The 17,108-nt window shown below is 46.4% G+C and overlaps 1 protein-coding gene across 1 annotated transcript in view; it reads right to left on the reverse strand.

The window, feature by feature from the left end:
• MGA (MAX dimerization protein MGA) overlaps positions 1 to 17,108 on the reverse strand; it is a 734,728-nt gene that overhangs the window by 512,825 nt on the left and 204,795 nt on the right. Inside the window, exon 8 of the mRNA XM_086937233.1 lies at positions 9,695 to 10,338. Coding sequence (XP_086793359.1) covers positions 9,695 to 10,338 — 644 coding nt within the window. The remainder of the gene's footprint in view (positions 1 to 9,694; positions 10,339 to 17,108) is intronic.

A 17,108-nucleotide genomic window follows, 5' to 3' on the forward strand; every position in this document is an offset into this window, starting at 1 on the left:
CACGCAACAACACTCACACATGCAACGCCACTCACCCACGCAACGCCACTTTCACCCATACTGTGCAGTGCACAATAGGTCTCGCAGTAGGAAAGTTGGAGCTATTGGTTTTGTAAATGACAAAGCCCTTTATGTTTTTAAAATGAAAACAAAAATAAAAGGCATTGTTTATGCAATTGTAATAGCTCCAACTTTCCTACTGCGAGACCTATTGGCAACGCCAGTGCTTGTTTTAACTACTCTGTATGACATTTAAATCTAGGTCAGACAAAGGACCAAGATATCTGCAGGATAAACTAGTCCCCCGTCTTCCCCTAAGAAACCACGGCGTATTCGAACACTAAAATACAGTGATTGTTCATTTTGTACCTTGCTCCCCACCATTGAAATCAGCTCCCTTTTTATATCGGGGCATGCACCGAGTTTGCAGGCTTCAAAAGACATCTGAAGTCCTGGCTCTTTTCATGGCAAATTTCTACCTGCCTTCCTACCCAAGCGCCGAGATGCCCCTTGAGGACGAGTCATTGCGCTATATAAAGCTATTGTAACATAACACCACCACTCTTAACCACCCATAAACCCTAAACTTACTTTTACAACCCAATATCCTTACCCAACCTTAAAGTCGCCCGTAGCACCCTATACCCTTACCCACCCCATTTACTTAAAATGCTCTTCCCCCAATTCCTAATATTTAGGAATAGGGTATCACTTGCATGCTTATTTGCTTACTAATTCATTGTAAAGGCAATGCGCTGTAAAGATATTTTGTGGTAAACGATCAGTTGGAAAGATTATGGGCCAGATGTCCGACCATTCCGTTTTGCTGGTCGCAAATTGCGATTTTTTGTGACTTACAATTTGTGACTCGCAAAACGGAATTTACTAATGTGTCTCAGACACATTTAGCGATTCCCAATGACATGCCTCATCAATATTCATGAGGCAGGTTGCAATCTGCGACCCATTGGGAATTGGCTACTTGACAGAAGTGGTGGCCTGCTGGGGATATATATTTAAACAACTCCCCCCCCCCCCCCAAATGCAGCCCGTTTTTCTTAAAGGAAAAAGGGATGTGCTGAAAAGAAAAGAAAAGTTTTCACTTCTTTTTTCACGAACAGGCAGAGGTCCGTAGGACCACTGTCTGCTCTTAAAAAATATTTTGCTGCCAAACACAACAAGAAAGTGGTCCCATGGGGACCCCTTCCCATTTGTGACTGACTTACCATCACTTTGAAATTAGCCATTACTGAGATTGTTTAGTGGCCTCAAATGCAATCGCAAAACAATCATAAATCCCCCTGTGACTCCCTTTTAGGAATGGACGCCCTTGGCACACCCCTTGCTTATAGTGATTTGCAAACCCCAAGTCGGTAACAGGTTCATGACTTGCAAAATAGGGTTTATACATGCAACAGCCCTTTACATCTTTCACTATGTTACTTACCTTGTAAGCATGTGTTCTTGGCATGTATTGCTGTAGATTCACATGCTTTGCATACTCCTGCCATCTAGTGTTGGGTCTGAATGTTTGCAAGTTGATTTTCTTCGAATAACTCTTTTAAGTCATGATGTAAAGTGACGTCTCATCTTGCTGGTAATGCACACAGGAATAGAGTCCTTTGAAGATTGATTTTTGGAGTGTAAGCAAGTGTGAGTAAAGAGATGTCCATGCAAATGCAAAATATGTTTTAATGCAACAGTGAGTTTTATAACATGAAAATAAATGGTGTATAATATACCTAAAGTCCAAATATTCGGCAGTCTGAGGATTGACACATCCTCACGTTTTGAATCCATACATTTTGTCCTATAATATAGGGATTACTAAACGGTTTAGAATAATAAACCTTCAAAATTCACCTGCCTCTAATGAATATGAGATGGGGCAATTTTTATGCAACTAAAGCTTTGTGTGGTAGCGCATTGTCATTTACATACAGCACATTTTCCATTGAAATAACCACTAACTTTGCACAGACAGTTTTACTAATATCACTATATAGCACCCAGTAAGTGTGTGAAAATCAGGTGTCTGAATATTTATCATTTGTGCATCGCTATGTAAAGCATTTTGATTTGTTTGGATGCTATTAACATATTGTTACTTTCCCTGTAAGAACCTGTTCTTAGCAAGTAGTGGTATAGATTCATATGCCTTCCATGCATCTGTCATCTAGTGTTGGGTCTGGATGTTTGCAAGTTGTTTTTCTTCGAAGAAGTCTTTCGAATCATGGTAATAATGCGCATGGGCATCGCCTCCATTGTTAGATTATTGTCCACCAAGAGGGTGAGATTGGAGTATAAGTAAGTGTAAATAAAGAGGTCCATGCATATGAAAATATAGATTAGAACTGCAACGACCATAGGTGTCTGGGGTAGAGGGTAAGTGCATGTGAATCCACAGCACTACATGGCAAGAACGGTAATCCACGTTTACAACAAATCTTTTTTTCCGCTGACTTTGACCCCGCATACCATTGCTCGGCGAGGTCTTTGACCACGTATACCATCACTCCGAATTTTTTTACAACGCGTGTGCATTTACCACGCATGCCTTTATAACGAATTACGTTGTAAAGGAATGTATGGTAAATGCACACACGATGTGAAAAAACCAGACTTCATGAACAAGGAACCAGGAGGAGAGGAACCACGACGAGAGAGAGGTAAGGGGGTTTGGGTTAATTTTTTAGGGGTGGGGGGGTGGGGGGGTCGTGCTGGGGCAGATATTGTGTAGTGTAGGGTAGTGTTTGTGTAGTGTTGTGGTGGTTGTGTAGTGTAGGGTCGTGCTGGGGATAGTGTTATAGGGTTTAGGGTAGTGTTGTGCTGTTTGTGTAGTGTAGGGTCGTGCTGGGGTAGTTCTTTAGGGTTTAGGGTAGTGTTGTGGTGTTTATGTAGATTAGGGCCATGCTGGGGTAGTGGTTTAGGGTAGTGTTGTAGTGTTTGTGTAGTGTAGGGTAGTGCTTAAGGGTTAAGGGTAGTGTTTGTATAGTGTAGGGTAGTGATGTGGTGTTTGTGTAATGTAGGGTCATGCATGGGTAGTGTATTAAGGTAGTGTTGTATAGTTTGTGTAGGGAAGAAAAGTGGTGTATTGTAGTGTTGGGGGGTGGTGCTGGGTAGTGTAAATGTAGGAAAAGGACTGAGTGTCGAGGATGGGTTGTGCAGGGGTACTACATTAGGGGGTAGGGTAGGGTAGGGTAGGGTACTCTCACTTACCTTTAAAACTTTTACAATGAGTATGCCTTTAACATGCATGCCTTTGCGTTGTAATGGCATGCGTGGTCAAGGCATAGTCGTTGTAAAAGTTTGCGTTGTGATAATTTGCGGGGTGATTGTAATTGCAGTATAATAATTGCGGAGTGATGGTATGCGGGGTAATTGTTTGCGGAAAAACGAATATGCTATTTACCAGTATGCATCTGTTCTTGGCATGTAGGGCTGCTGACATTCATATCTGTGCATAGATCGCCGCCTAGTGTTGGATCCGGATGATTGCACATTGTTGTCCTGGAAGAGGCTTCGAAGTATCACGAGATAGGTGGCTCCTCCCCTGGACTACAGTGCGCATCAGCATCCACTCCATCCTTAGATTGTTTTTCGCCATTGTGACAAAGATGGAGTGTAATACCATATGTGATGACCATGCTAAGAGTAATTCTGAGTGCTGCAGCCGCTACAGGCGCCGGGGAGGAGGGCGGGCGATATGAATGTTAGCAGCACTACATGCCAAGAACAGATGCATACTAGTAAGTAGCATATTCGGTTCGAGGCATGTGGGCTGCTGAATTCATATCTGTGCATAGAATATATAGCAGTCCCTCCATTAGCGGCGGCCGCCCGTGCCAGCTGCAGCAGTCTGATAAAGTGTTTTTAGAACAGCCTGCCCTACAGCTGCCTGCTGTTTGGAGTGCACATCTACGCACTTACGTTTTGTAAATGTGTGTATGGTAGACCATGTGGCTGCTCTACATATTTCTTCTAAAGGAATGTTTCCAAGGAAAGCCATGGAGGCCCCCAACTTTTGCGTGGAGTGGGCTCTTGGCGGAACCGTTAATGTGCGCTTGGCCTTTTGATAGCAAATCTGTATGCACTTAACGATCCACATGGCTATACCTGCTTTGGAAATGGGGTTGCCTTTGTGTTGTGGCGAAAAGGCAACAAACAGTTGTTTTGTTTTCCTAAAATCTTTTGTCCTATCTATGTAGTACATTAGAGCTCTTTTGACGTCTAGTGTGTGGAGCATTCTCTCTGCCACTGACTCAGGTTCCTGGAAGAGCACTGGCAGTTCTATAGTCTGATTGATATGGAACTGTGAAACCACTTTAGGCAGAAACTTAGGGTTAGTGCGGAGTACCACCCTGTTGGAGTGAATCTGTATGAATGGCTCCTGGATAGTTAGTGCCTGAAGTTTACTAACTCGTCGTAGCGATGTGATTGCTATTAGGAAAGCCATTTTCCACGTCAAGAATTGAATCTCGCATGAGTGTAAAGGCTCAAAAGGTGGACCCATCAGCCTGGTGAGGACCACATTTAGGTTCCATACAGGTGCTGGTGGGTGTCTGGGAGGAATAACTCGTTTGAGTCCCTCCAGAAAGGCTCTGATGGCAGGCACTCTGAAAAGTGAGAGATGCTGCCTGTTTTGGAGATAAGGTGCTATTGCGGACAAATGTATACGAATGAAAGCATAGGCCAGACTGCATTTGTATAGATGTAACAAATGATGTTGTGAGTAGATGCATCTAGAGGATTAATGTTGTGGTCGGCACAATAAATGACAAACCGATTCCATTTTGCCGCATAACATGCTCTAGTGGTGGGCTTTCTTGCCTCCCTTATGATATCCATACAGTCAGGAGGCAGGTTGAGGTTGCCAAATTCTAAGACCTCAGGAGCCAAATCGCCAGGTTGAGCTGTTGCGGATCTGGATGCTGAATGTCGCCATGGCTCTGCGTCAAAAGCCTGGGTGTGAGCTTTAGCCTTTGATGCGGCACCACGGAGAGTTCTAGAAACGTGGTGTACCATGGTTGGCGTGCCCACGTTGGAGCAACCAGGATGAGTCATCGAGTGTTGCTTCAGCTTGCGTGCCACCAGCGGTATCAGAGGTGCTAGGGGAAAAGCGTACGCAAATATGCCTGACCAGCTCATCCATATCGCATTTCCCTGCCACTGTGGGTGTGGGAACCTGGCGGCAAAGCTTCGGCATTTTGCGTTTTCCCTTGTGGCGAACAGGTCTATCTCTGGATGACCCCACTGCTGGAAGTACGGTCGGAGTACTGATGGATGTATCTCCCACTCGTGCATCTGGTGGCTGTACCTGCTGAGCAGGTCCGCCATCTGTTTGTCCTTGCCCGGGAGGTGTTCCGCCATGAGGAAGATGTTCCTCTGAATGGCCCACTTCCACATGCTCTGAGCCAGATGAGACAACTGTGGAGAGTGAGTACCTCCCTGCTTCTGTATGTAGTACATGGCCGTCATGTTGTCCGTCCGGATCAACACAACCTTGTTGCACAAATGTACCTTGAATGCTTTCATTGCCATGAAGATAGCCATCAGTTCCAGAAGGTTGATGTGCATCTTCCTCTGCTGTGCTGTCCAGAGTCCCTGCACCGTGTAGTGGAGTACATGAGCTCCCCATCCCTGGAGAGATGCGTCCGTTGTCAGTATAATCTGTGGCACAGGCTCCTGGAATGGTCGGCCCCTACAAAGGTTTTGTGGATTTCACCAATGCAGAGAGTTGTATGCACGACTGGTCACCAACACTAGGTCTTTCATTGTCCGTGAGCCTGATTCCACTGACGTTCTAAGCACTCCTGAAGCGGACGCATGAGTAGTCTCGCGTGCGGGACTATGAAGATGCAGGAGGCCATCATGCCTATCAACTGCATGAACACTCGTGCCGGAAGCGAGTGTTGTAGTTTGAATTTTTGTATCAGCAATTGCATGCTGTTGATCCTCACTGAATTTGGCTGTGCTTTGGCTGCCAGAGTATCTATTGTCGCGCCCAGATACTGCCGTACGTGGGCGGGCTGAAGGTGGGACTTTGGATAATTCAGTGAGAACCCCAGATCGTGAAGAAGGTGAATGGTGTGGGACATGTGGGCGGCACATTGCTGGGCCGACTTCGACTGGACAAGCCAGTCGTCCAGATAAGGGTAGACGTGAACATTGTGTCTCCTTAGGTGTGCAGCCACTGTCGCCAGGCACTTGGTAAACACCCTGAGCGCTGTAGTCACTCCGAAAGGGAGGACCTTGAACTGATAATGCTGATCCTGAATGGTAAACCTGAGGTATTTTCTGTGTGACTGGTGTAGCGGTATATGGAAATATCCATCCTTCAAATCTAATGTTGCGAGGAAATCTCCCTGACTGAGAAACGGTAGAACCTGCTGTAATGTGAGCATGTGAAAGTGTTCTGAGAGAATGTACTGGTTTAGGGGCCTGAGGTCCAGTATGGGTCTGAAGGACCCGTCCTTTTTTGGGATCAAGAAGTACAGTGAGTACACCCCTGACCCTCTTTCTTCCACAGGCACAAGCTCTATGGCTCCTTTTTGCAGCATGCCGACTACCTCCTGCTGCAATAATTGCAAATGCTCTGTGGACATAGGACAGTGTCTTGGGGGAATGTTGGGTGGAGTGGATGTTAACTCCAGACAATAACCGTATTGGACAAGTTGCCTTACCCACCTGTCTGTAGTGATGGATTTCCAGACCGGCAGGAACTGTTGTAGTCTCCCCCCGACCGGTGTGGTATGGTCGGGGAGCAGTGACAAGACGTCACTGTTTGTTAGTGGCGGAGGATCGGGAGCTGTTGTTTCCATGACCTCTGCCCTTGGTGCTGTTTCCACGATAGCCACCCCTACTATGTTTGGTGTAGGTGGTCTGCGTGCCTCCTTTACTGTATTGTGTCTGCTGGGACAGCTGGCCTCTGGAATCTCCTCTATTGTTGGAGCGACGAAAGGAACCACCCCTGATCTGCTGCGACTGTAGAGCCCCCATAGATTTTGCAGTCTCAGTGTCCTTTTTGATCTTTTCCAAGGTGGTGTCCACCTCTGGGCCAAATAAGTGATCAGGGTTAACAGGCTGATTTAGTATGGTGGTTTGTATCTCGGGCTTGAAGCCAGAGATTCTCAGCCAGGCATGTCGCCGTAACATGACACTTGTATTAATTGCCCTTTTTGATATAAGTTTCCCTTCTTGTATTAGCATCTCTGCTGCCTCCTTATACTCATCTGGCAAGTGTTGCAACAGGGTTTCAAGTGTATCATAATGAGCCCTGTCATATCTGGCTAAGAGTGTCTGTGTGTTGGAGATTCGCCACATATTGGCCGCTTTAGCTGCCACCCTTTTCCCTGATGCTTCTAGCACTTTAGATTCTTTGTCAGGGGGAGGAGCATCACCCGTTGTTTGCGAGTTCGCCCTCTTCCGGGCATTGGAAACAACCAGAGTCCAACGGCAACTGTCCCTTGATACACGTAGGGTCCCCAGGTGCTGGTTTGTATTTTTTCTCAATCCTGGGGTTATCACTTTTGCCCTTGTGGTCTCCTTAAAAATGTCTTGACAGTTCTTTCTGAGGTGGAGAAGGTGTCAAACAAAAAATCCTCTTCCAATTAATCAAAATTAATTAACAATTATCAATTACCAATTTTTAAAAAGTAATTACCAATTAAAAAAATGATTTGCCAATTAAAAAATGTAATTACCAATTACAAACCTTAATTACCAATTAAAAAAATTATTTGCCAATTAAAAAATGTAATTACCAATTACAAACCTTAATTACCAATTAAAAAAAGTACTTACCAGTTAAAATAATTAATTACCAATTAATAATTAATTAGAAATAAAATAATTATAAATACCAATAAAAAATAAATAATTACTTAATTACAAATACATTACTTCCCACCCAATTCCCCTATAAACCCACAACTCGCTACAGACCTTAAACGCAAAAATTAACATAAATTAATTTACAATTACTAAAATGTAATAATTAATTTACTATAATTAAATTACTTCCCACCTTATTCCCCTATAAACCCACAACCCGCTCCAGTACTAAAACATAAAATTAAATGAAAAATAACATTTTTTATATATACAAAATAGTACACATATAATTTAAAACAAATAAAATACTTAAAAAAACATATACACATACATATAAAATACATAATACATACATAATAAAATACATATCAAACAAATATCGATATTAGTAACATCGAAATTAGGGACATCGATATATTGGATATCGATATTACTAACTTCGATATTCTATCCAACGATATACTTGACCTCGATATTCTTCACCTTCGATATTTTTGACTCAATATTACTGTAGGTCGATAAGAGTTAATCGATATTTTGACTGTGCATCCCTCTTGCCACCTACACAGCGCAGAGGGTTAATGTGCCTGCTACAAAGAACGTGTACTATGCAATTCAAAGAACTGAGTGTGAGTAAACAATGAGAAGTGCTATAAAAAAATGAAATGTTTACCAGAAAGGTGCTATAGAGAGATGAGGTGCATTGTTGGTGAGTGGCAGTGAGGGAATTCATGGAGGAGGAGGAGGAAATGGAGGAGGGTGCGCCAAAATAGACTGTTGCACTGTGTGCGACCAGTGCTAGGGCCAGCCATGGCTGGGAGTGTTAGCCCCCAACTGAAGTTAGGGTCTAGTTGCGCTCCTGTACACAAGTATGGCCTGTCGTGTCCCATCAAGGTTTTCGTCCTAAATTACAAAAGGACACATTTACATGCACTGCAATCCAGCCTTTCAGGGGGCCTGTGGATGGAGGCAGCTCAGTTTTTGCCCTAATGGCCTGGAATAATTCCTAAACAGATTCTTGTAAATACCGTTTTGTTTAATTTCTTTTTAATGTGATTGATGTAAGAGAGTCTAAGAGAGTCTATTACTATTTGCAGGGAAATGTGGTTGATTCATGTAACAACCATAAAAAAGTTTATTTTAGATCAAAACCTGCAGTTTACTAAACACTCTTATTGTGTTGAACATTACTTGCCAGATATGGCCCATGATATGGGCGTGGCGGTTGATTGTATATTGTACAGATTCCCGAAATTTCTGTTAGGTGGAGGGGGGGGCCCAACATCTAAAGAAATTCAGCTGGGGGGGTTCAACCTACAAAAGTTTGAAGACCTCTGTATTAGAGGATTGTGTAGCCGATATAAAAACCTGTCAAAGGAACCCAGTCCACACCTAGATGGCTACATTTGCAGTGGACAATAAGGTGGAAACACAAAGTAATGTCCCAGCAAATTTGGGGTCCAGTTTTTTTGTAGATCGCAGAAATAAAGGCACTAACATCACTGAAGGAGTGAGGCTTTATGAGCCAGATAGTGTTTTCCAAGGATGAGGTCCACTGGATCAGTCACACCTAGTGCCAGAGGGGTAAACTGCAGGAAAAAAATCAAGTTGCAGTCTGCTGCCTTAAGATACCTCAAGATGTAGAGATTGCATGATAGAGTGCTGGAAGAAAATTCAATGTGAAGAAAGAAACACAAACTAATATATTCAAGAAAATCAATGTATTTATGATCCTCTCGAACACTAGATGAAGATGAAAGAGCATATCGATAACTGGAGACATGCATGCAGGCAAACATGCACGTGCCCGTTACCATTATGGAAAATTAACAGTCATGTATGATGAGGGCCTGTGACTTACCTGAGCTGTTAGTAAAGTAGACAGCGATACATCCGCTCGATCCTCAGTGATGTAAGTGCGAGGTCTTCCATCCCATACTGCACATTCCTCAAGTTCGATCAGTTTCAAATACGATTTGGATACTCCGGGGAAACGGGCCGAATTCTGTTGCTGCTGTTGAGCCTGAGCAAGATTAATTTGTTTGGGTAGCATACTCTCATCAAGAACTGGCAGCAAAAACTTGTGTATCATATTTGCAGGAGGATTAATACTGTGAGAGGTGGCTGTCTTTGTGAGCCCACTCTGCAAACTGTATTTCTCTTTTACTTTTCCATTAGGGGGCATTAAGCGCCTATACACACGTTTTGCCTTTGTGCTGGATGATGCCAACTTGCTGCGTCCTCTCACCTGCTTCTTGACAGGTGGCGAAGAAAGAGTTTTTAAAGTGCTAAATGGAGAAGAAGTTGATTGTTTTTTTAGGACACTGTCAAGTGTTCGAACATAGCTAGTGCTCTTAGTTGGAAGTTGGTAGTTGATCGGAGGGGCAACATCAGGCGGAAGATCCAAATCGCTTTCCATCAACTTTGCTTCATTCTCTAGGTACTCATCTAGTTTGTCACTGCAAAATGCTGATCTGTTTTTCATAGGGGCCCCAGAGACACCTCCTATGAAAGAAAGGAATTGCACATGTTAAAATGTTTTGAATCCATACATTTTGTCCTATAATACAGTGGGTGGCTCCCAAACGTTTTTGAAGAACAAACTTTCACAATCCACCTACCTCTAATGGATACGAGGATGGGCGATATTTTTAAATGTAACTTAAGCTTTGTGTGGTAGTGCATTCACCTTTACAGACAGCACATTTTCACTTGAAATGGCCACTAACTTTGCACAGACATGAAGTATTACTAACTTCACTACAATCGGGTTTCTGTGAATATTTGTCATTTGTGCATCACCAAGTAAAGTGTCTTGATTTGTTTGTATCCTATTAAAAGATTATGTTACTTACCAGAAAACATCTGTACTTGGCAAGTAGTGCTGTAGATTCACATGCTTTATATGCACCTGCCATCTGCACTTGCCATCTAGAGTTGGGTCTCAATGTTTGCAAGTTGTTTTTTTTTCTTGGAAGAAGTCTTTCAAGCCACGAGGTAAGGTGGATCCTCCTCTTGGTAATAGTGCGCATGGGCAACGACTGTTAGATTGTTTTCCCACAAGTGGGTGAGAATCGAGTTTAAGTAAGTGTAAGTTGAGATGTCCATGCATATGAAAATATAGATTAGAACTGCAAGACTATAGGTGTACGGGGAGGAGCGTGGACGCATATGAACGAATATGCTACTTACCAGTATGCATCTGTTCCTGGCATGTAGGGCTGCTGACATTCATATCTGTGCATAGATCGCCGCCTAGTGTTGGGTCCGGATGATCGCACATTGTTGTCCTGGAAGAGTCTTCGAAGTATCACGAGATAGGTGGCTCCTCCCCTGGACTACAGTGCGCATGGGCATCGACTCCATCCTCAGATTGTTTTTAGTAATTGTGGCCAAGATGTAGTGAAACTCAAGTCAAGTCAAGTCAAGATTTATAAAGCGCGCTACATACCCATAGGGTCTCAAGGCGCATGAGGAAGGGGGGGGAATTACTTGTCGAATATCCAAGTTTTAAGTTGCTTTCTGAATGCTAGGTGGTTCTGAGTAAGGCGAAGGTGAGTGGGAAGAGAGTTCCAGGTTTTAGCTGCCAGGTAGGAGAAGGATCTACCTCCCATGGTGGCTTTGTTGATGCGAGGTACAGTGGCAAGGGCTTGGTTGGAGGATCGTAGCTGACGGGAGGGGGTGTAGAAGGACAGTCGTGTGTTGAGGCATTCGGGTCCAAGTTCGTAAAGTGCTTTGTGTGCGTGGGTTAAGAGGCGGAAAGTAATCCTCTTATTTACGGGGAGCCAGTGGAGGTTTTTCAGGTGACCAGAGATGTGTTCTTTACGCAGGATGTCTAGTATGAGCCTGGCTGAAGCGTTCTGGATGCGTTGGAGTTTTTTCTGGAGTTTTGCGGTGGTACCGGCGTATAGGGTGTTTCCGTAGTCCAGGCGGCTCGTGACCAGTGCGTGAGTGACCGTTTTTCTAGTTTCGGTGGGGATCCAGCGAAATGTTTTTTGAGCATGCGAAGAATGTTGAAGCAAGATGATGAGACGGCGTTGACTTGTCTGGTCATCGAGAGTGAGGAGTCCAGGATGACGCCCAGGTTCCGTGCGTGGTCCGTCAGGATGGGTGCTTTTCCAAGGGCCTCTGGCCACCAAGAGTCATCCCAGGCGGAGGGGGAGGTGCCTAAGATGAGGACTTCTGTTTTGTCTGAGTTCAGTTTCAGACGGCTGTGCTTCATCCACTCGGCTACTTCTTTCATTCCTTCGTGTAAGTTGTTTTTGGCGGTGTTAGGGTCTTTGGTGAGTGAGAGGATCAGTTGGGTGTCGTCAGCGCAGGAGATGATGTTGAGATTGTGTTGGCGAGCGATGGCCGCAAGGGAGCTCATGTACACGTTGAAGAGGGTGGGGCTGAGTGACGATCCTTGCGGCACGCCGCAGATGACTTCAGAGGCCTCTGACTTGAATGGCGGGAGCCGGACTCTCTGGGTTCTTCCGGTGAGGAACGAGGTGATCCATTCCAGTGCTTTTCCTTGGATTTCGGTGTTTCTGAGGCGCTGTAGAAGGGTGCAATGGCAGACTGTGTTGAAGGCTGCGGAGAGGTCAAGGAGGATGAGGGCGACTGTGTCTCCATTGTCCAGTAGAGTTCGAATGTCGTCTGTTGCTGCGATGAGTGCGGTCTCAGTGCTGTGTTTGGCTCGGAATCCGAACTGTGAGGAGTCGAAGGATTTGTTGCTTTCGAGGAAGGTGGCGAGCTGGTTGTTGACAGCTTTCTCGATGACTTTGGCCGGGAAAGGAAGAAGCGGGATGGGGCGAAAGTTTTTGAGTTCGGTGGGGTCAGCTGTGGGTTTTTTCAGAAAGGCGCTGAGTTCTGCGTGTTTCCAGCTTTACGGGAAGGTGGCGGAGTTGAGGGAGCAGTTGATGACGTCTCGGAGGTGTGGTGGTATGATGGAGTCTGCTTTGTTGAAGATGTGGTGAGGGCATGGGTCAGTTGGGGATCCTGAGTGGATGGAGTTCATCAGGCGGATGGTGTCCTCAGTGGAGATTGGGTTCCAGTCGGTAAGGATGTTCAAGGGGGGTGAAGGTCCTGCAGTAGGTTGAGTGGGTTGGTCTCCGGGTCGGTTGTCGAAGCTGTTGTGGATGTCTGCGATTTTGTTGTGGAAGAAGGAAGCTAGGGAGTCGCAGAGGGCTTGGGAGGTGGTGATGTCGTTGGAGTTGGCTGATGGGTTGGTAAATTCTTTGACGATGTTGAATAATTCCTTGCTGTTGTGGGTGTTGTTATCTAGTCGGTCTTTGAATGCGGCTTTCTTGGCAGACCGAATTAGTTGGTGGTGTATGCGGGTGGCGTTTTTAAAGGCGTCCCTGGTGCTGGTGTTTGGGTCTTTTTCCAGGCCTTCTCGAGGGAGCGACAGAGTTTCTTCGATTTCTTAAAATAATCGTTGAACCAGGAGGCGTTTTTACTGCCTAGTTTGATTTTTTCAACGGTGCTAGGATGTCGGCGCTGTTGGATAGCCATTGGGGGAGGTTAATGGCAGCTTGGTCGGGGTTTGAGGAGTGGACAGGAGGGTTTTGAAGGAGCGATGAGGAGATCTGGTCGATGGTGAGTTTGTTCCAATTTCTACGCAGGGTGGGTTGAGGGTGGTTGTGGATTGTGGTCTTATTGTAGATAAAGTGAACGCAGCTGTGGTCCGTCCAATGAAGAGCTGTGGTGTGGCTGAATGAGACATGTTTGCTGGAGGTGAAGATAGGGTCAAGTGTGTGACCTGCAATGTGGGTGGGGGTAGTGACAAGTTGTTTGAGTCCGAGGTTGGCGAGGTTGTCCAGAAGGGTGGTGGCGCTGTTGTCATTGCTCTTTTCCAGGTGAAAATTGAGGTCTCCCAATAGGATGTAGTCCTCCGAGGGGAGGGCGTGTGGGGTGATAAAGTCAGCGATGTCGTCATTGAATTGTGCACAGGGTCCCGGGGGCCGGTAGAGGAGGGTGCCTCTGAGTGTGGTCTTGGGGTCGGTGTGGATCTGGAAGTGAAGGTGCTCTGCGCTGGCAAGGTTGACGTCTGAGCTGGTTGAGATGCGTATGGAATTCTTATGGACGATAGCGATGCCTCCTCCTGTTTGCTTGACGCGGTCCTTACGGATGATCTTGTATCCTTCCGGGATGGCAATGGTGATGTCTGGGGCTGATGAGGTGTTCATCCATGTTTCTGTTAGGAAGGCAACGTCCGGTGAGATGGTGTCTAGTAGATTCCAGAGGTCGATGGCGTGTCTGTGGATCGAGCGGGTGTTGAGCAGGATGCATTTTGGGTGGTTGGTGTCAGGTCTCTGTATGGCGTTGGTGGATGAGGAGTTGGTTTTGGTGCCGTCGAACTTGCAGGAGTTGCATGAGAAGGGTCCATGGGTGTGTCCAGGAGCGGCTTGGACGCAGATGGGGGAGCGGCCGGGGTTAAGGGCTAGGAGGGAGGTGGCATCGTAAGTAATGCGGGAGGGACGGGGCCAGGGGGTCTGGCGCTGGGCGCGGGCTTTGCGCGGACGGGCGTAGACGGGCTTACCTTTGGCGCACCTTCGGCGCGACTGGGGCGCGATCGCTGCGCGCTGGTGCATCTGTCATATATGGATAGTGGGAAGGGGGAGGGGCGAGGGCGGCTCAGCTGGGAGGCGGGGCGGGCTCAAGAGGACGCACACCGAGCACAACAACAACATAAACAAAATGGCAGCGGAGGGGAGGGCAGAGCAGAGCACCGGGGGTTATCGCGCTTTAAAAGTAAAAGTAATTGTGGAAATTTCAGAGCAAGCAAAGCGAAGCAGCAACCAAGGCAGTACAATGCAAATAATCTTCAGGCGGAATTAAGTCAAAACGCAGCACAACGATACCAGGTCTCGGCAGTGAGACTGGGGAGCGACCACTAAGTGAATGATGACCATGCTAGAAGTAAGTGTGAATTCTGCAGCTGCTACAGGCGCCGGGGAGGAGGGCGGGTAATATGAATGTCAGCAGCCCTACAAGCCAAGAACAGATGCATACTGGTAAGTAGCATATTCGGTTCGAGGCATGTGGGCTGCTGAATTCATATCTGTGCATAGAATACATAGCAGTCCCTCCATTAACGGCGGCCGCCCGTGCCAGCTGCAGCAGTTTGGAAAAGTGTTTTTAGAACAGCCTGCCCTACAGCTGCCTGCTGTTTGGAGTGCACATCAACACAATAATGCTTCGTAAATGTGTGTGTGGTAGACCATGTGGCTGCACTACATATGTCTTCCAAAGGAATATTTCCAAGGAAAGCCATGGAGGCCCCCAACTTTCTGGTGGATTGGGCCCTTGGTGGAATGGTGAGAGTATGTTTGGCTTTCAGATAGCAGATCTGAATACATTGAACTATCCACCTAGCTATACCAGCTTTGGAAATGGGGTTACCTTGGTCTTGTGGCGCAAAGGCAACAAAGAGTTGTTTCGTTTTCCTAAAATCCTTGGTCCTATCAATGTAATACATCAGGGCCCTTTTGACGTCAAGGGTGTGGAGCAATCTCTCCGCCAATGATTTAGGATTTTGGAAGAACACAGGTAATTCAATAGTTTGATTAATATGGAATTGAGATACTAATTTAGGAAAGAATTTAGGGTTAGTGCGAAGCACCACCCTGTTGGAATGAATTTGAATAAATGGCTCTTGGATAGTTAGTGCCTGGAGCTCACTAACTCGTCGCAGCGATGTAATCGCTATAAGGAAAGCTACTTTCCATGTTAAGAATTGAATCTCGCAGGAATGCAGCGGTTCAAAAGGGGGACCCATCAGCCTGGTGAGGACCACATTGAGGTTCCACTCCGGAGCTGGCGGAGTACGCGGAGGAATGACTTGCTTGAGCCCTTCTAGAAAGGCTTTAATGGCAGGCACCCTGAAAAGTGAGAGGTGCTGCCTGTTTTGGAGATAAGCAGCCATTGCAGATAGATGTATGCGAATGGAAGCATAGGCCAAATTACATTTGTACAGATGGAAAAGATAACAAATGATGTTTTGAATAGATGCATCTAGCGGGTTAATGTTGTGGTCTGCACAGTAAATGACAAACCACTTGCACTTCGCCGCATAGCATGCTCTTGTGGTGGGCTTTCTCGCCTCCCGGATGATGTTCTTGCAGTCAGGAGGCAAGTTCAGGTAGCCAAACTCTAAGACCTCAGGAGCCAGATCGCCAGGTTGAGCTGTTGCGGATCTGGATGCTGAATGTCGCCATGGCTCTGCGTCAGAAGGCTGGGTGTGAGGCGTAGCCTTTGATGCGGTACCACGGACAGTTCTAGAAACGTGGTGTACCATGGTTGGCGAGCCCACGTTGGAGCAACCAGGACGAGAGTCATCGAGTGCTGCTTGAGTTTGCGTGCCACCAGCGGTTTCAGAGGTGCTGGGGGAAAAGTGTACGCAAACCTGCCTGACCAGTTCATCCATATCGCATTGCCCTGCGACTGTGGGTGTGGAAACCTGGCGGCGAAGCTTTGGCATTTTGCGTTCTCCCTTGTGGCGAACAGGTCTATCTCTGGATGACCCCACTTTTGGAAGTTCGGGTGGAGTACTGATGGATGTATCTCCCACGCGTGCATTTGGTGGCTGTACCTGCTGAGCAGGTCCGCCATCTGATTGTCTTTGCCCGGGAGGTGTTCTGCCACGAGGAAGATGTTCCTCTGAATGGCCCACTTCCACATGCTCTGAGCCAGATGGGACAGCTGCGGAGAGTGGGTACCTCCCTGTTTCTGAATTTAGTACATGGCAGTCATGTTGTCCGTCCGGATCAACACGACCTTGTTGCACAGATGTACTTTGAAAGCCTTCAGTGCCTTGAAGATTGCCATCAGTTCCAGAACATTGATGTGCATCCTCCGTTGCGGTTGCGTCCATAGTCCCTGCACAGTGTAATGGAGTACATGAGCTCCCCATCCCTGGAGAGAAGCGTCTGTTGTCAAGATGATCTGTGGCACAGGCTCTTGGAACGGTCGTCCCTTGCAAAGGTTTCGTGGATTCCACCAATGCAGAGAGTTGTATGCCCGACCACTCACCAACACTAGGTCTTTCAACTGCCCTTGAGCCTGAGTCCACTGACGTGCTAGGAACTCCTGAAGCGGACGCATATGTAGTCTCGCGTGCGGAACTATGTAGATGCAGGAGGCCATCATGCCTATCAACTGCATGAACACTCTCGCTGGAAGCGAGTGTTGGGGTTTGAATCGTCGTATCAGCGATTGAATGCTGCTGACCCTCACTGAATTTGACTGTGCTGTGACTGCCAGAGTGTTTATCGTCGCACCCAGATACTGCC

Source organism: Lissotriton vulgaris, chromosome 9 (genome assembly GCF_964263255.1).
Source record: "Lissotriton vulgaris chromosome 9, aLisVul1.2, whole genome shotgun sequence".
In the NCBI taxonomy this organism is placed as follows: domain Eukaryota; kingdom Metazoa; phylum Chordata; class Amphibia; order Caudata; family Salamandridae; genus Lissotriton; species Lissotriton vulgaris.